Source organism: Diospyros lotus, chromosome 7 (genome assembly GCF_014633365.1).
Source record: "Diospyros lotus cultivar Yz01 chromosome 7, ASM1463336v1, whole genome shotgun sequence".
NCBI classification, from domain to species: domain Eukaryota; kingdom Viridiplantae; phylum Streptophyta; class Magnoliopsida; order Ericales; family Ebenaceae; genus Diospyros; species Diospyros lotus.
The window spans coordinates 26,155,072-26,175,817 of NC_068344.1; the positions used below are offsets into that span (position 1 = coordinate 26,155,072).

The 20,746-nt window shown below is 38.2% G+C and overlaps 1 protein-coding gene across 1 annotated transcript; it reads right to left on the reverse strand.

The window, feature by feature from the left end:
* Positions 1–780: 780 nt before the first annotated feature.
* LOC127805638 (uncharacterized) lies at positions 781–16,838 on the reverse strand. Its single transcript, XM_052342389.1, has 2 exons — positions 15,581–16,838; positions 781–1,730 (listed from the first exon to the last, which is right to left on the reverse strand). Exons 1-2 carry the CDS (start codon positions 16,836–16,838, stop codon positions 781–783), a joined length of 2,208 nt encoding a protein of 735 aa, XP_052198349.1.
* Between the last annotated feature and the right edge of the window lie 3,908 nt (positions 16,839–20,746).

Genomic DNA, 20,746 nt, shown 5'->3' on the forward strand with positions numbered 1-20,746 from the left:
AAGTCTCTGGTAGGTCGCTCCAGCATTCTTCAACCCGAACGGCATGACCTTATAATAGTATAGCCCGCGATCGGTGATAAACGACGTGTGTTCCTCCTCGTTAGGATTCATGGGGATCTGGTTGTATCCCGAGTAGGCGTCCATGAAACTGAGGAGCTGATGTCCCGCTGTTGCATCCACGAGCTGGTCAATTCTTGGGAGGGGGAAACTGTCCTTCGGGCAGGCTTTATTTAAGTTAGTGAAGTCGACGCAGGTCCTCCACTTCCCGTTCTTCTTTTTTACCAGCACTGGGTTGGCTACCCAGACTGGGTAGTGAGCCTCTCTGATAAACCCATTCGCCAGGAGCTTATCCACCTCCTCTTTAAGGGCGGTGTAGCGTTCTGGAGTCATTGGTCTCCTCTTCTGGCGCACCGGCTTGCAGTTGGGGTTTATGTTGAGTCTGTGCGACATGACCTCCGGTGCTATCCCCACCATGTCTTCGTGATTCCACGCAAACACATCCAGGTTAGTCTTAAGGAATTCAATAAGTTGGCATTTTACCTCGGGGGCCAGATTCTTCCCGAGCTTCAGGCATATTTCAGCGTCCACCTCGCTGATCGGGATCTCTTCGAGTTCTTCCACCGGGCCGGTGGTTTTGTCGCAATCCACTTCTCTGGGATCCAGGTCATAACTCACCCCGCTCCGACTTGAAGGTCGCTGCGCTCCCTCTGTAACCACATTTACTTTCTTTCCTCTGGTCCCCATCTTGACCGCGTCCTCGTAGCAACGTCTTGCGAGGTGCTACTCTCCCCGCACGCATCCAGTTCCGTTGGTGGTTGGAAACTTGACGGTCAGCGTTCTGGTCGAGGTGACCATATCCAACTCGTTCATCACCGGCCTCCCGAGCACGACGTTGTATGCTGAGGGGCAGTCAATGATCAGAAACTCCGCAAGCGCTGTGGCTTCGCGACCTTCGCCCCCAATTGTGAATGGGAGCTTAACTCGTCCCATGGGGACGACTGCATCTCCCGTGAACCCGAAAAGTGGCTCTGGGGATGGGCCCAACTGTTCGGGCCCGAGTCCCATCTGGTCGAAACAGGCCCTATACATCACGTTCACCGAGCTGCAGGTGTCCACCATTATTCTTCGCACCTCCATGTTACCGATGTGAGCGAGAATGACGAGGGCGTCATTGTGCGGCCAGTGTATGTCCCTGGCGTCCTCCTCGGAGAAAGTGATTTCTTTCACTGCCATCCTGGCTCGCTTTGATGATCCCAACTGCTCGCTAGATCTTGCCACTAGGACATGATTAGCCTCGCGTACGTACCTTTCGTGCGACCTGTTCGATGTGCCTGCGAGGTGAGGACCGCCGTGGATCGTATAGATTGTCTGAACTGCTGGTGCGCGCTCATCCTCGGGGGGCGGTCGTTGTTGATTCGCCTGCTGTGGTGGCTGATTTGCAGGTCGCACCACATAGTCTCGCAGCCGGCCCCTTCGAATCAGTTCTTCAATTGCATCCTTCAAAGCGTAACATTCAGAGGTGTCGTGCCCCACATCGTCGTGATACGCACAGAACTTCTCCCTATTTCTGAACTTGTTGGGAGTTTTTATCGGGTTTGGCCTCCTGAAATCCTCTCTTCTCCTTTCCATTGCGAAGATCCTTTCTTGAGAATCTGATAGGGCCGTATAGTTGTTGAAACGGCCTTGTCTCGGAGGTCGGTCCTCTTGTTCTTTCCGCCGAGCTCGCTTGGCTACCAGATTGTTAGACCGCTCTTGATTAGTGGTTAATTTTATAAAAATTTTGTTATAATTATACCCTTCTTTTGATCTTAAAAATAGTTTAAATTAGATATTAATATATATTTTATGGTTATATGCAAGTTTAAATTGAAAAATGAATGAAATGAAATTTTAAAGTAAAATTTAATAATAATAATAATAATATATAAAATTATATATAATACATATATATCATTATATGCATTCATGTAATATATATAATATAATATAATATATATATATATGTGCCATGTGTAATACATATATATAATATATAATTTATTAATAATATTAAATTATTTTTATTTTTTTTTAGGCATGAAGAATTAAAGCCCATGAAGATTTAAAGTCCATGAAGAATTCAAATCCATGAAGAAATCAAGCCCATGAAGAAATCAAGCCCATGAAAAATTAAAGTCCATGAAGAAATCAAATCCATGAAGAAATCAAGTCCATGAAGAATTCAAACCCATGAAGAATTAAGACCCAATTTGAGCAACCCATGGAGAATATTATTTGGAGAAGGCCCAAGGATTATTTTTAATCCTAATGAAGATTAAAAACCAATTTATAGAAATCTATTTTTATTTTGTATGTGAGAGCTTTATTAGGTGTGTTTTTTAGCTAAAATCCATTTAACTATTAGGTGGATATTATAGCTAAAATCCATTTAACTTTATGAATGCTTTATTAGGTATGTATTTTAGCTAAAATCCATTTAATATTAGGTGTGTATTATAGCTAAAATCCATTTAACTTTAAGTGTGTGAGTGCCCATTAGATATAATTATGTCTAGTTGAATAATTGAAATTGTGTGGTTTGTATTGCATCTTGTGGCCTATAAATAGATCACTTGATTGCATTTGTAAGTGTGATTATTATTCTTGAATCAAAGTTTAGTTATTTTCTTAGAATTCTCTCTTTGAGAATTGCTTTTGTTCTCTCTCATTTTCTTTAGTATTTTCTCTTGTGATCTTACTTTCTTCCTTTCTTCCTTTCTTCTTTTAAATTCTTATGTCATTTATTATTACTTTATTATTCAACGCCTAAATGGACGGTTAGTTTATGCCTTTAAATTCTTGCAATTTTAATTCTTGTCATTTAATTGTTCACCGCCTAAATGGACGGTTAGTTTATGCCTTTAAATTCTTGCAATTTTAATTCTTGTATTTTAATTATCTACCGCCTAAATGGCCGGTTAGTTTCTTCTATTTTAATTCCTGTCATTTAAATTCTGTTATTTAAATTATGTCATTTAAATTGTTGTCAATTAATTTAATAGAGATGAGTAGCTAAATCTAATCTTGGGTTAAGGCAAGGACAGTGTCTAACGCCAATGATTCCCAAAGAAAGCTACGCTTTAAATGAGTAACATTGGTTTAAACTTCAATATGAGTGTGTTTTGATTATTGAAAAATCACTAGGTTTGGATTGGAGCGTAAGCCTAACTTAGAGCTTTCATGTCACGCATGAGAGTTACTAGAACTGGAAACGCTATCATACCCAAACCCGGATGATTAATTTAGTTGTTTTGTGTATTAATTGTAATTAAATTTATGGTAGTTTTTTAAATTAGAATCCCGCATATCATGTATGGGGATTGCTTAAACTAAAGCTATCATTATCTTTAATTGCATTTAATAACAAATCCTCATATATGAAATTAAATTAATGTTGCTAATCTTTTATGCTAATATTTGGGAATCAACGGGTTGGCACTGAAATTGTCTTAACTCAAGTACTTTCCAATTTCATATTCTCACGTTTAGTATTTATTTCAACTTCTGTCTTGCTTTATTTTCTAGTATTTGTTATCTAAAAAAATTATAAAAAATCATGTTATCAATCCATCTAAATGCGTGTGCGTGTGTGTGACATTCTTTTTTTTCTTTTGCCATAAATAAATCTCTCAGTGGACGACCTGGACTTATCCAGAAAGTATAAATTTAAATTTGAACTACAACTGCACTCGTACACTGACGAGTATAAACCTCTCGCCTAAATAAATAAATAAAATATAAAATTTTTATTGTGTTTTGTTTTGTGTTTTAATTGCAGGGTGAGAGTGCAGTCAAATTTTGGCACCGTTGCCGGGGAGATTGAGGCAAAAACAAAAAGGAAAAAAAAATATAAGAATAAGCATCTCCTGATAAATTCGGTAACTCTGTTTCTTTTTACTTTTTTTTTATTTGTGCATAGTGTATGATACTTAGGTCAGGTAAAACTGTAGAAAATCAGTCACTCATGTCTCAACATAATGAGAACATGCCACTTCCACAGAACATGTCTGCACGTGGTAGTGACCACGGTGACCCTGATCCCATTGATCAGGAGATGATCAGACCCCTTAGGGAGTATCTTCATCCTCCTAGGCAGACAACCCCCTCATGCATTATTCTTCCCATCAACCATCATAGGTTTAACTTCAAACCTGGCACAATCCAATTGTTACCAACTTTTCATGGCATGGATTCTGAAAATCCATATACTCATATGAAAGAATTTGAGGAAGTATGTAGCACTTGCATGGACCATACAGCAAATGAGGATGTCATAAGATTAAAACTCTTTCCATTCTCACTGAAAGATAAGGCAAAAATATGGTTAAGCACTCTCCCACCTAGATCTATAGGAACTTGGAGAGAAATGCAAACAACTTTCTTAAAAAAATACTTCCCTGCCAACAGAACTGCTACTCTTCAAAGACAAATCATGAACTTTGCCTGTAAACCAAATGAGAATTTTGCTCAAGCGTGGGAAAGGTTTAAAGACCTTCTTCACACTTGTCCGCACCATGCTTTTGAGCAATGGAGAGTGGTTAGTTTCTTTCATGATTCACTCACTCCCCAATTGAAAATGCTAGTTTCTACAATGTGCAATGGAGAATTCTATGAGAAGACTCCAGAAGAAGCTTTCCACTTCTTTGACACATTGGCTGAGAATACAAGGAACTGGGAAGTTGGTCCAACATCTGCTCTTGATTCAAGAGAAAATCCACAACCTAGAGGGAGATACCAACTGAGTGAGAGTGACGATTTAAATGCAAGATTAACTGCTTTAACAAAGAAAGTTGAAAACATGCAACCCAAAAAGGTGCAATCTGTTAATCAAGTGGAAGTAAAGTGTGCTGTGTGTGATGCAACAGATCATTCAACTGAAGAATGTCCTACCCTACCTGCTTTTAAGGAGGTATTGTATGGGCAGACTAATAACAATCATTCACACAACTTTGAGGGGAGACAAAATCAAAATCAGAGTGGAGCCTATTATGGGAATAATCAGAACTACAATTCATACCATCCCAATAATAGAAATCACCCCAATTTTTCTTGGAGAAATGATTCTGGAAATCATTCTCAACCTCCCTTCCCTACACAACAACACACCTTTCAACAAAATCAAGGTTCTTCATCCAATACTTACCAACCTCCTCATAGGAGATCTTTGGAAGATACCTTGCACCAGTTCATCCAAAGTCAAACAGGTATCAACAATCAGGTTGCTCAGCTTGTCAAAAATCAAGACCAAACAAATAGAGCCATAGAAGACATTAGGAGCCAGTTGACCAAGATAACACAAACATTGAGTGTGAGAGAACCCGGAAGGTTTCCATTCCAAACTAATCCTAACCCAATTAGGCAAACCAACCAGGTAGAAGCTTCAAATAGTGAAACCAACACTCATGAACAAGTGCAAGCAGTGACTGCCCTAAGAAGTGGAAGAATAATTGAGAAACCAACTGATCCTAGGATAAACCAACATGTTGATGAAGAAAAAGAACCAAAAGATCATGAATCCACCGTGGAAAAAAATGAAAAAAATGAGAAAAATGAGAAAAATGAAAAAAATGAAAAAAATGAAAAACAAAAAGAAGATGAGAAAGAAATTCAATACAGGCCCAAACCACCTTTTCCACAAAGGTTGAATCATTTGAAAAAAGAGCAACAAAATGCAGATATATATGAAGTGTTTAAGCAAGTGAGAATCAACATCCCGCTGTTGGATGCAATCAAACAAACACCTTCATATGCAAAGTTTTTGAAAGATCTGTGCACTGTCAAAAGGAAAACAAATGTGCATGAAAAGGCATTCTTGACTGAACAAGTCAGCGCCATTCTCCAATTGAAAACTCCTCCCAAATACAAAGATCCAGGCTGTCCAACCATTACATGCATCATAGGAAGTCAAAAGGTTGATCGGGCACTCTTGGATTTAGGAGCTAGTGTCAATTTGTTGCCATATAGTGTGTATCAACAGTTGGGATTAGGTGAGCTTAAACCCACTAGAGTGACCCTTCAGCTGGCTGATCGATCAGTCAAAGTTCCACGAGGAATTGTGGAGGATGTTCTGGTACAAATCGATAAGTTCTACTTTCCAGTGGACTTCATCGTTTTGGACACCCAGCCGCATCAGGGGCCTCAACCTCCTGTGCCAGTCATCTTAGGTCGACCATTCCTTGCCACATCAAATGCCATCATCAACTGTAGGAATGGTGTGTTAAAGCTATCTTTTGGGAACATGACTGTAGAAATGAATATCTTTAGGGTAGCCAAACATCAGGACACTGAGAGTGAAGTGGAGGAGGTAGACTTGATCCAAACACTGACCAATGACTGTTTTGAAGAGTTCATGAGAAGACCCAAAGAAGGAAATCAAGATCTTGAAGAAATAAAAGAAGTGGAAGTCATAAGCAAAGAAAGTGAGAAGCCTACATGGATGCCTGGTTTAGAGCCATTAAGAAACTTGGACAGTAAGCTCATGGCTCCTGATAGCCATCAGTCCACACCTGAGAGAAAGCCATTGCCCAGTGATTTGAAGTATGTCTTTCTAGGAGAAGGGGAAGCATTCCCAGTGGTGATCTCTTCAAGTTTGACACCTCAGCAAGAGCAACAATTGATAGAAGTTCTAAAAGCACACAGGAAGTCATTAGGATGGACCATTTCAGATTTGCAAGGTATTAGCCCTTTGATATGTACTCATAAGATATTCTTGGAAGAAGGAGCAAAACCAGTTAGGCAAATGCAAAGGAGATTAAATCCCAACATGAAAGAAGTTGTCAGAAAAGAAGTGCTTAAGCTATTGGATGCTGAAATAATTTACCCAATCTCTGATTCTAAGTGGGTAAGTCCAACACAGGTAGTACCCAAAAAGTCTGGAGTCACTGTTGTAAAAAATGAGAACAATGAACTGATTCCCACGCGCATCCAGACAGGATGGCGTATGTGCATTGATTATAGAAAGCTCAATTCTGTGACAAGGAAAGATCATTTTCCTTTGCCTTTCTTGGATCAAGTTCTGGAGAGAATAGCAGGCCAAGCCTACTATTGTTTCTTAGATGGCTACTCAGGGTACAATCAGATAGAAATTGCACTAGAAGATCAAGAGAAGACAACTTTCACATGTCCATTTGGGACATTTGCATACAGGCGCATGCCATTTGGGTTATGCAATGCTCCAGCCACCTTTCAAAGGTGTATGATGAGCATTTTCAGTGAAATGGTTGAGCAAATTGTTGAAGTGTTTATGGATGACTTTTCTGTTTATGGAAGTAACTTTGAGGCCTGTTTGGAGAATCTGAAAAAGGTTTTAGCAAGATGTGAGGAAACAAATCTGATACTCAATTGGGAAAAATGTCACTTCATGGTGAAACAGGGCATAGTCTTGGGGCACATCGTTTCATCTAGGGGGATGGAGGTAGACAGATCAAAAATTGAAACAATTCAAAAACTCCCCATCCCTAGGAATGTGAAAGACATCAGAAGTTTTTTGGGACATGCAGGGTTTTATAGGAGATTCATTGCTTCCTTTAGCACTATAACAAGACCCTTGTGCCATTTGTTGTCTCAAGATGTTCCGTTTGAATGGAGTCCTGCCTGTCAAAATGCTTTTGATAAATTGAAAGATGCACTCATTTCAGCACCTATCATTCAGTCCCCTGATTGGTCCCTCCCGTTTGAACTTATGTGCGATGCTAGTGATTATGCGGTAGGAGCTGTGTTAGGGCAGAGGAAGGATAAGAAACCTCATGTGATATATTATGCTAGCAAAACTCTTAATGAGGCACAAAAGAATTACACCACTACAGAGAAAGAGTTACTAGCAGTTGTCTTTGCCCTGGACAAGTTTCGATCTTACCTCGTAGGGTCACTAGTGATCATTTTTACTGATCACGCTGCTCTGAAGTATTTGTTCACAAAGCAAGATGCAAAACCCCGTCTGCTCCGATGGATCTTACTCCTGCAAGAGTTCAACATTGAAATCAGAGACAAGAAGGGAGTAGAAAATGTGGTGGCTGACCATTTGTCAAGGATTCCAAGTCAAGATCTCACACAATTTGATGAACCAATTCATGACAATTTCCCTGATGAGCAACTGTTTAAAGTAAATGTTATTCGTGCATCATCTGTTGTCCCTTGGTATGCCGACATTGCGAACTACCTGGCAACTGGTCTGATCCCAGACCATTGGAGTAAGCAAGATAGGCATAAATTCTTCAGAAAAGTCAGAACCTTCTTTTGGGATGAGCCCTACCTCTTCAAGTATTGTCCTGACCAAATCATCCGTAGATGCATACCCGATCATGAGCAACAAAGTGTCATCAATTTCAGTCATACTCTTGCATGTGGAGGCCATTTTTCTGTCAAGAAAACAGTTGCAAAAATTTTTCAGAGTGGATTTTATTGGCCGACACTGTTCAAGGATGTGTACAAGTTCTGTTCAAATTGCGATCGATGTCAAAGGTTAGGAAGTCTGTCAAGGAGAAACATGATGCCATTACATCCGATCCAAGTGTTAGAAGTTTTTGACTGTTGGGGTATGGATTTTATGGGCCCATTTGTCAATTCATTTGGTCATGAATATATCTTACTTGCTGTTGACTATGTGTCCAAATGGGTAGAAGCAATCCCGGCCAGAACAAATGACCATAGGACTGTCGTGAAATTTTTGAAAGAAAACATATTCAGTCGATTTGGGATGCCACGAGCAATCATCAGTGATGGGGGTTCCCATTTTTGTAATAAAGTTGTGGCAGGATTAATGAAGAAATATGGTGTACTGCATAAGGTTGCAACACCATACCATCCCCAAACCAATGGTCAAGCCGAGCTAGCCAATAGGGAGATTAAGCGCATATTGGAAAAGACTGTTGCTGCTAATCGTAAGGATTGGTCCTTAAGACTAGTAGACGCTCTTTGGGCGTACAGGACAGCTTACAAAACAATTTTGGGAATGTCTCCCTATAGGCTAGTATACGGTAAATCTTGTCATCTGCCGGTGGAAATTGAGCATAAAGCATATTGGGCAATTCATAAGATCAACAAGAGTCTAACTGAAGCAGGCTTATCCAGGAAGCTCCAATTGAATGAACTTGAGGAAATTCGGAATGAAGCATTTGAAAATGCAAGATTGGCCAAGGTTCGCATGAAAGAGTTACATGATCCGCACATCATTCGGAAAAGCTTTCAGGTAGGGCAACGGGTACTCTTGTATGATTCTCGATTGCATCTATTCCCAGGAAAATTGAAGTCTCGATGGGTCGGCCCCTTTGTAATCAAGTCCATCTCAGGATATGGGGCATTTGAGATAGAAAATCTGGAGTCAGGACAGCTTCTAACAGTCAATGGTCATAGGTTGAAACCATACCAGGGTAGTGTTGAGGAGAATGAAGGAGTTGTGGATTTAGATGATCCATCATCATCTGATGAGTAGGGAAAGTTTCCTATCGTCTGGGAATCTGACGTTAAAAGACCACCTTTCCATTTAGGTTAAATGGATGTTTATAGATCTGAAAAAAAAAATTAAAAAAAATAATAAAAAAAATAAATAAAAAAAGGAAAAAAATAAAATAAAATAAAATAATAAAGAATTATATATATAAGTTGTTCATTTTCTGCATTACTTAATTAACTTTGATTCAAAGAGTGTTTCTCTGTGTGCAGTCTAAATAAAATTTTTTTGCATACAAGTTCATGCATTGAAGACCACCAGGTATGCCTATCTTCTATCCTTTTATTGTCGATTGAGGACAATGCGCAATTTAAGTTGGGGGGTAAGGTGTACTTGATTTTATTGGTGTTTGAAACTGATCCATTGTGCAAAAAATAAAAAAAATAAAAAAAATAAAAAAAATTAATAATAATAATAAGAATAAGAATAAAAAAATTAAAAAAAAAACAATAAAATAATAATATATAAAAAAAAAAAATTTGAATTGAGAGACAGAATTGACGCTGGTGGTAGCTATCTTTTCTTGGGCAGTGCAATCACACTGCCCTATAAAGGATAAGGCACACTGCCAAATGTTGAAAAATGAGGCACCAAGCGTTGAAAAAGAGACGCCAAGCCTGACCCTGTAATTATGGCATGCCTCGAGCCGAGTGTAAAATAGTGATGGTCATTGCTCTATAAGAGACTCCATATCTGTATAAGGCAAGCCACCCTTCTTGAGCTCAGTCTTCTCTCCTTTGTGTTATTCTCCGATCAGGTACTCTCATCCCTTTTGTAAAGTTTATAGTTCTTTACTTTCTTCTTAGTATAGTTAAAAAAAAAAATGGATCTTTATCTCTCAAAAATTCACAAGTACTATCCATCTCTCCCGCAGAATGATTTGAAAAAAATTTATGTTGCTAGGTGTGAAAGACTTAGGTTGTTGATGCTTAATAACATCCCTGAAGATATTCGTTGGCTGATCGAAGCAAAAGTTCGATTAGCTGGTGAAACTTCACCTAGTTTTAAGCATTTTCCAGGCTTAGGGAAGAGTAGTTTTGCGAAGAAAAGAAGAGCGAAAAGAGTGAATGGTTGTTACAAATGTGCTCGATGGACCTGTAACACACGATGCAAATCTGTGGGGTTTACGTCCATAAATCGAGAAGATAAAATTAGTTTCATAAAGGATGGACTGAGTAAGGAGTCTCTGGATGATATCCGATTGACTCTTGAGACGCATCCGTGTGGAATAGTGCAAAGAGAACTTCTTGCTTTATGGACCCAGTTCAGAAGTGACCACCAACGCTATAGTCTTGGGAATCTGACTAAAAACGACCATGTTTGCCAATCTATAAGAAAATTGGATGGGAAGCTTATCCCCACTTCATAGAAAGTGTTTAAGCCGTTTCTGGACGTAAAACCAGAGGAAGATGTGAGCCACAATCACAACTACTTATATATACGCAAGATTTTTGTTTGTATTTATTTCTTGTTGAATTGTTGTATAGCTACTTTTGATCTCCAAACTTCTTTTCAGGACATACAAAAGAAACAAACATGGAAGGGTAGTTCGTTCGTCAAATTAAAACCATATGTGTACTTTGTGGCTCTCAACTTGGGAGTGATATTTGTTACGCACTTGCAGCGAACGAACTTGGTAAAAAATTAGGAGAGAAAAAAATTAATTTGGTATATGGAGGGGGAAGTCGTGGATTGAATGGTTATGTTTCACAAGCTGTACATCTTGGAAATTCATCTGTGGTAGGTATAATGCCAATCCCTTTAGCTGAACCACATATTTCCGGGATTACACGCGGTCAACTTATAGAAACGACTTCTATGTCTGAGTGCATGGCTTGTAAGATTTATCAGTCAGATGCCTTCATTGCTTTACCAGGAGGTTTTGGAACACTTGAAGAAATCTTTTGTATAATCTCCTGGGCCAAGAGTAATCTCCATACCAAACCCATTGGACTTTTAAATGTTAACCATTTTTTCGATGGGTTACTCTCTTTTCTTGATCAGGCTGTGGACCAACAGTTCATTTCTCGTTCAGCAAGAAAGATTCTCATTTCTGCATCCACCATTGATAAGCTGTTAGAGAAATTACATGCTTATGTTCCACAGTACGATCCTCATGAGCCTCGGATAGACTGGTCTAAGGCAATTAGTAACAAGCGCCAAAGGGGTCCGATTAATTTAGATTTATCACTGTGAGAAATGCTCTTTAATAAGATGGCTGAGTAAGGAGTACTTTTTGTACTCTTGAGACGCATCTAGTTATTGTACAACTCGCATAATTTTTCTTGGTTGTGTTCTTTAAAAAAAAAAAAATAAAAAAAAAAAACAAAACAAAACAAAACTGTGGAATGTTGTTAGCAAAGTCTTTGATAAGATGGCTGAGTAAGGAGTACTTTTTGTACTCTTGAGACGCATTTTGCTTATCTTATGACTTGCATGAAATTTTTATTTTGGTGTGAAAATATAAATATATATATATGGTGTGCTCATTTGTTGTTTAAGTTTTAGCAGTTCACAGCAAATCTATGGACTTGTGGAGTTACAGGTATTCCTAACAACCCTGATTTATTACTGCAATTCAAGTTGGGGGGTGTAAGGTCTAGTCATGAATCATCTGATTTATATTTAACTGTGACTTTGTAATTACTAGTTTGTAGTCTTGTGGGAATTGATTGTCTTTATCTACTCTTATAAAAAAAAAAAAAATTATTATGTGTTTTAAATAATGCTATTCCTAAAGTTTTAAAGTTATGCACTGATAGCCGGTTAAGTTTACAATACGAAACATGAATGCATTGATTTCTCATTTGAAAACGTTTATGCATGAGAATAAGTAATTTACATTCATCGAGGATTCAAAATTTAAAAATTGATTATCGGTCATAAAGTCAAAGGTAACAGTAATTAGCTGATTAGTACACTGTATGATCTCTCAACAGAAGTGGAGACAATTACCCAAGTGAGTGTTTGAGCCTAATAACCGTTAATTCTGAGTGAAATAACACTTACTCTAAATATGTTTTATTGTTTATCTTATCTTTTCAATGGTTTCAAAACATCAATTTGCTTTGAATGTCTAGTATGATAGCGGATAAGTTTGACTGGTTTCAAACTCTGAATTAGATGACTGAGTATCATCATTTTGTAGAAGCATGATAGAGGGATCAATTTATTTCATTTTGAGCTTATTAAACCTTTTTCTTTCTTTAAATTAACCTCCTTTGCTATCCCATTTGAGCCATTTGTAGTATAATTTCTTTCGTTACCCTCGTTTGGTGTGATTTTGAGAATTAGTCTGTTTATCTATTTTCATATTTAAAGAAAAAAAAAAGAAAAAAGAAAAGAAAAAAGAAAAAAAGAAGAAAAAAAAAAAGGTGAAAAAAAAAAGGGGAAAATTCTCTTAACTATTCAGCATAACTGTTTCAAAAGAAATGGTAAAAAAAAAAAAAAAATCCCGACACACCCTTTGCACACTCTACCTTTTCTTTGACAACCCGTATTAACCTTATAGCCCCATTACAACCCAGTCTGGTCCCTTTTGATGCTATAAATCATGTGATCTCAGAATTCGAGTTTGGAGTAGGGAATCATGTTTAAATTCAGAAGTTACTCATCTAGAGCATTATTCCAATCATGAAGCTATGTCAATTTCCTTATTCTTTCATGAAAATACGTTCCTTGTATTTGGGATGGCACCGAGTTTTGAACTTGTTCTGCATTTACTCTTATAACGGTGCACCCCCTTGTGTGTACACTTGAGGAATCCTTTTTATTGGAGAGAAAATCCATAGTGAGATTTGAAGTCAAAACTTCGAGGGAGTAAGTCTGTGTGTTGGTTATTCTAATTTCCATTCCTGAGATTGTATGACCTTTAACCAAAAATCTGATTTAGAATGCTAAATTATTTATTTAATTTTATGCATTTCGGTTTCGAATTTGAAATTTTTACATTCATACAGTTATTGTGAATAAAGTTTGGCAGGTGTATAATCTGATTGCTAAGGGACTAGCAATGTTTAAGTTGGGGGGTATGATTAGTGGTTAATTTTATAAAAATTTTGTTATAATTATACCCTTCTTTTGATCTTAAAAATAGTTTAAATTAGATATTAATATATATTTTATGGTTATATGCAAGTTTAAATTGAAAAATGAATGAAATGAAATTTTAAAGTAAAATTTAATAATAATAATAATAATATATAAAATTATATATAATACATATATATCATTATATGCATTCATGTAATATATATAATATAATATAATATATATATATATGTGCCATGTGTAATACATATATATAATATATAATTTATTAATAATATTAAATTATTTTTATTTTTTTTTAGGCATGAAGAATTAAAGCCCATGAAGATTTAAAGTCCATGAAGAATTCAAATCCATGAAGAAATCAAGCCCATGAAGAAATCAAGCCCATGAAAAATTAAAGTCCATGAAGAAATCAAATCCATGAAGAAATCAAGTCCATGAAGAATTCAAGCCCATGAAGAATTAAGACCCAATTTGAGCAACCCATGGAGAATATTATTTGGAGAAGGCCCAAGGATTATTTTTAATCCTAATGAAGATTAAAAACCAATTTATAGAAATCTATTTTTATTTTGTATGTGAGAGCTTTATTAGGTGTGTTTTTTAGCTAAAATCCATTTAACTATTAGGTGGATATTATAGCTAAAATCCATTTAACTTTATGAATGCTTTATTAGGTATGTATTTTAGCTAAAATCCATTTAATATTAGGTGTGTATTATAGCTAAAATCCATTTAACTTTAAGTGTGTGAGTGCCCATTAGATATAATTATGTCTAGTTGAATAATTGAAATTGTGTGGTTTGTATTGCATCTTGTGGCCTATAAATAGATCACTTGATTGCATTTGTAAGTGTGATTATTATTCTTGAATCAAAGTTTAGTTATTTTCTTAGAATTCTCTCTTTGAGAATTGCTTTTGTTCTCTCTCATTTTCTTTAGTATTTTCTCTTGTGATCTTACTTTCTTCCTTTCTTCCTTTCTTCTTTTAAATTCTTATGTCATTTATTATTACTTTATTATTCACCGCCTAAATGGACGGTTAGTTTATGCCTTTAAATTCTTGCAATTTTAATTCTTGTCATTTAATTGTTCACCGCCTAAATGGACGGTTAGTTTATGCCTTTAAATTCTTGCAATTTTAATTCTTGTATTTTAATTATCTACCGCCTAAATGGCCGGTTAGTTTCTTCTATTTTAATTTCTGTCATTTAAATTCTGTTATTTAAATTATGTCATTTAAATTGTTGTCAATTAATTTAATAGAGATGAGTAGCTAAATCTAATCTTGGGTTAAGGCAAGGACAGTGTCTAACGCCAATGATTCCCAAAGAAAGCTACGCTTTAAATGAGTAACATTGGTTTAAACTTCAATATGAGTGTGTTTTGATTATTGAAAAATCACTAGGTTTGGATTGGAGCGTAAGCCTAACTTAGAGCTTTCATGTCACGCATGAGAGTTACTAGAACTGGAAACGCTATCATACCCAAACCCGGATGATTAATTTAGTTGTTTTGTGTATTAATTGTAATTAAATTTATGGTAGTTTTTTAAATTAGAATCCCGCATATCATGTATGGGGATTGCTTAAACTAAAGCTATCATTATCTTTAATTGCATTTAATAACAAATCCTCATATATGAAATTAAATTAATGTTGCTAATCTTTTATGCTAATATTTGGGAATCAACGGGTTGGCACTGAAATTGTCTTAACTCAAGTACTTTCCAATTTCATATTCTCACGTTTAGTATTTATTTCAACTTCTGTCTTGCTTTATTTTCTAGTATTTGTTATCTAAAAAAATTATAAAAAATCATGTTATCAATCCATCTAAATGCGTGTGCGTGTGTGTGACATTCTTTTTTTTCTTTTGCCATAAATAAATCTCTCAGTGGACGACCTGGACTTATCCAGAAAGTATAAATTTAAATTTGAACTACAACTGCACTCGTACACTGACGAGTATAAACCTCTCGCCTAAATAAATAAATAAAATATAAAATTTTTATTGTGTTTTGTTTTGTGTTTTAATTGCAGGGTGAGAGTGCAGTCAACTCTCCTCGGTTGTCCTTTCCGTTTTCCCCGTCGTTCCTTTTCCTGTCTCGGTTAGAGCTTCCGACTTCCTCTCTATGTCCGGCGGGCTTCTTCGAACCGAACGCTTCTTCCCACCGGATCTCCTTTGCAGCTCGTTCATAGAACTCTCCCAGATCCGCAACGGGGGATTTATAGATGCTCTCGTAGAGCTTCCCGTCTTTCCTGAGACCTTCCGAGATGGCCGTCAGGATACTTTCATCCGAGGGACTTTCGACGTTACTCACCTCGCGCCGGAACTTGGCGATGTAATCTTTGAGGGACTCGCCCGACCTTTGGAAGACCGTGGCGAGGTGGCACGGAGGGGCGAGCTGTCGTCTTAGAGCTCTGTACTGCCCGAGGAACTTCCGCTGGCATTCTTCCCAACTGCCAATGCTGCGAGACGGGAGGCTTCTGAGCCAGGTGCGTGGGATGTCGCCCAAGGTCGCGGGGAATACCCGGCACTTCACCAGCAAGCTGGTGGTCTGCAGATCCATCTGGACATTGAATGCGTCCAGGTGGTCATAGGGGTCGCTATCTCCGTTGTACTGTGGTATGCTCGAAACCTTGAATCTCCTGGGGAGAGTTTCGAGTTCAACTTCCTTTGTGAATGGCGTCCGTTCTCCGCAGCCACTATTTTGGCCACGAACTCCTTGTCGTGCCTCCAGTTCCTGCACCCTTTGGAGCAACTCCTCAACGGCGGTGTCCTGGTCCACAGACCATTGGAGCTGTGATCTCCTGCTTCCTCTCTCCGGTGAGCGACGTGACGGGAGGTCCGCATCCTTGGACCTTGAATTAGAGGAATTTACTGACCTTTCTGGCGAAGGAACTCTATCGGCTTCTCTTTCGTTTGGCGGGGGTCTTTCCTCTCGCGGGTGGCGAGGTCTTCGGGGTGACAACGACTCTGGTTGTCTCGGGGCCATTTGCGGCTGGGCTCGGGCTAGGGCCCTGACCGCATCAGCGAGCTGCCTAACAGTATTCTCCAGAGCCTCCTGACGCTGCTGCCAGGCCTGAACCGCCTCTACCCCGACGGTTGGGGCGACAGGTTGGGCCGGAGCCCGTGGGGGCATTCCGGTAGTGATTCCGGTAGCCAGTGGAACCAGGGTTTCCGTCGCGGGGGCGACGGATCCCATGACAAGTGGCTCATCGTGCGGTTGGTTGTGATGATTTTCAGGCAAATCGGCGATTGCGTCAGAGCTTCGTGCATTCCTTCCTCTTGCCATTGCTATCGATCAGTGCGGGCCCTCCTTCTAGCGCCAAAGATGTTGACGTACGGAAACGGTCAACCGAAGTTCGGGAGCCCACAACGCGATAACGGGTACAAAAAGGCAAGGAATGGAAGACTGAAGCAGATAAGAAACACACACAGGACTTTTACGTGGTTCGGCCAGAATGATGCCTAGTCCACGACCGTTCTCTGGTTATTCTAGCAGAGTAACAGTATGTATTTTCTGATCATTCCTCCTTTACAATGGCATCCCCTCTTCTATATATAGAGTAGGGTAGCTTACAATGCGAATTAGTCCTAAGTACGGAAGAAGTCTATTCCGTTGATGGCGCTTTCCTTATTGGTTTCGGATTGTCAGGGATAGATCCCTTGTCTTTAGGGATTCGGATTGCTTCCGATAGGTAAGTGTCTATCGCTTCCGATTATTTCGCGATCTTCCAGCCGTCTGATCTGGGCGTATCTCTCGGCGAGCTGAGGTCGTGATGTTTGGAGTTCGTCCGAGCGAGCTCGAAGCGAGCTCGCTCGCATCAGCGATCTGGCTTCTGGTCCCGAAGGAATGGGACTCCGCACTGATGGCTTTCAGTCTTCGGGTCTGGCGGGCTTCTGGGGAGTTCGGGCTGCTCTGCTGGGCCTTAGATGATTCGGGTCGTTCTGCTGGGCCGGGCCCAGCCCGTCAGTTGATTTCCGGAGATCGCATATAACAATACCTATATCAATCTTGGTCACCACTCTACCCCTTGGGAGCCCAACGTATTAATAAGATTAAGATTCAAATTTTTATTATAAGTATTTTTCTCATTTGGTGTAAATTCATCTAATTTTCATGAATTTGATATCTTAGAAAAAGTGTACTAAAGGATGAGAACTAGACTTTCAACATCTTGCGTAAAAATTACACTTATAAATTGAATTTAAAAAAAAAAAAAAGACATTACAGGCTAATAGGTTGTTTTGACCCAACACAAACTGTCATTTTCATCAAGTGATGGAGGCCTAACCACATAAGCGTCATGCAAGTGACATATGGTGATGATTGGGTGCTTTGTCAGTAATTAAGATGATTGGGACATATTAGGGATGTGATTGGATGTGCCGCAAGGATATTGTTGGGATGCAAATACCTAACCATATGGAGGTGAGTATGTAAATTACACAACATATATGATAGGGCATTACCAAATAAGTTCCACACGAGATGATGTGATTGGTGGAATCTGCGTGGAAGACGAAATAAACATTTTGGGAGATAATAGGGTTATTTTGGTGGTTATTGATAAAATAACAAGGCTATCATGATAGTTACTAGGTATAAGGAGCTAGAATACTTGTGTGACTAGGTATGGAGCCTATGAATGGTTAGTCATGCCCTTTGGACTAACTAGTGCCCATACAACATTTTGCATATTGATGAACAAGATATTCTATCCCTACTTATATTAATTTGTGGTGGTCTATCTAGATGACATTGTGGATAACAACACATTGGAAGACCATGTAGTGCATCTCAGGGATATATCTTTAAAGTGATGTGTGACACTGAGCTCTATGTGAAAATGGAGAAATGATCGTTAGACCAAGAGGATGTACATTTCCTCAAGCATATCGTTAGAGGTGGCCAGCTTAGATGGAGACCAAAAAGATAAAAGCAACCCAAGAGTAGGAGACTCCTACAAAGGTATTCAAACATTTCTCTTTCCATGGATTGGCTAATTATTATTGCATGTTTATTAAAGGCTACCCAACAAAAATAGCACCTTTGATGGACCTCATGAAGAAGGCAAAGGCATATAGGAGTGGATGGAGGCATACCATGAGCCATTTGATACTTTGAAGGAAGTAGTTCAACATGAGCTAGTCTTTATCCTACCCAATTACAACAAACCTTCCAAAGTACACACAAAACCACTAACTTTGCACTTGGTGAAGTATTGATGCAAGGCGGACACCTTACTACCTTTGAAAGCTGAAAGTGGAATAAGGACATTACATCGTTTAGGAAAAAAAAAAAGAGATTGCAGTGGTTTACTATTGTAGACATGGTAACATTTTTTTGTTAAGTTCCCACTTTCAAATCCTAACTTATAATGTAGGCACCGGCTACTTTCAAACATAAAAGAAGATGTCTTTGAAGCAGGCATGATGGCAAGATTTTTTGACAAAGTTTTATTATGACCTAGAATATAAGCTTGATTACACTAAAATCAAGGCATATGCATTGAAGCAAAATGTGGAGTTGTCTCACATAAGCTTGGTGTAAGGGGACCTCTTGGAAAATATCTGTGAGGGTATGAATCATGATTTTGTGACTAAACTGTTAGTAGACCTAACTTGAGAGAAAAAGATGATGACATGCTATACACCATGAAGTGATGGATTTATATCCTAAAGTGAGGTCACCTACGATAGAACCTATTTTAAGGAGTGCCATGACACACAATGGGCGGGACACCCAAGATAGAGAAAGACTCAAGCTCTACTACAAAGGTCCTATTTTTGGCCCCAGATTCAGGAAGAGGTGGAGACTAGGTGAAGACCTATTTGGTATGCCAATAAGACTGCAAGTGATGTACCATAATGCTAGATTTAGATAACATCTAGCGGGATGATTAAACATTTGATGTATCTTTGTACATATTAATGTCAAAGTTATCTTCATTTATTACTCTCTAATTTTTATATAAATGAATCTTTAAATTTCCTGTTAGATATCTCATTTTTAAGTTGTTAATAATATGTGATGAATTTCTCTGGTAAAGGGATTTCTTAAATGTTCCTGGTTTTTAGATTTTTCAAATAAGGACTTTGATTAATCAATTACTGACCAACATACAAGTTTACTAGTTTGATTAGTATGAGATACTAATGTTTAAGGGTGATGAGTCACATACCATAGAACATATGATGCTCGTAATAAATTCATGGGTGGTTATTAGTTAAACAATGTATCGGATGTGACGCCAATGATAGATCACATGGTATAGTGGATAATAATCTTGCTATCAAGTTGTGATTGTGTAATTGATCATTTGACTTGAAGTGACATAATTGTCTTATGTGCTGTTGTGCAAGATTTACTAATACACTGAACTATCCAATTGCGAGGTGGGGGCATTCATATTATGTGGTCTTATATTTTTTATGCATGGAGGTAGATGCTTTTGGATAGGATTTGTCACCCTCATGTGATGAGGCAAACATTCGATATGATCTACAATTAGTGCGAATGGGAAAGTCCTTGGCCAAGGCTGTATGAATGATCGATAAAGAGTTTCTTAATGTGATATCTAAACATATTGATAAGATCAAACACATAGTTATTGAGTTTATTAGTTTATCACTCCATGACTTTTGCTTGGTTGAAAAGTTAGGTGATGGAAGGATTTTATTACATGATAGTCATCAACTGTAATAGGTTTTCATTTGAACAAACTTGATTATCTTTTAGATTGCCCTAAAATGTTGCTAGGCGTCACTTAGGACTGTCAGAACATCTCAAAAAGATGAAGAGATACTCGAGATGGGTTTAAGTGCTTGACCGACATCAAAGAAGTTTGATGTTGTATGATTGTTATTTGGCAGTGAACCTAGAAAGTCATACACTATAAAGTGTGGCATTTGAAACTAGATCTATGCATTTGCTATGTTCTTAACGTCATTAAGAGTTAATGATAAGTCTTGAGTTGTCATTAAGAGTTAATGACGGGGTTTGTTAAGTGTTAGTGAATCACATACGGTTGAATGAAGGACCATATAACATGCAGAACAAAACTGTTGACTGTTTTTGTAAACGATCAACTAGTTTTCCATGAGTTGGGATAATGGTCGACAGCTTGATAGAAATGGTCAACCGATTTTTTACTCCAAATCATATGTAGAGACTTTAGGTGAAACGTCCTTTGCCCG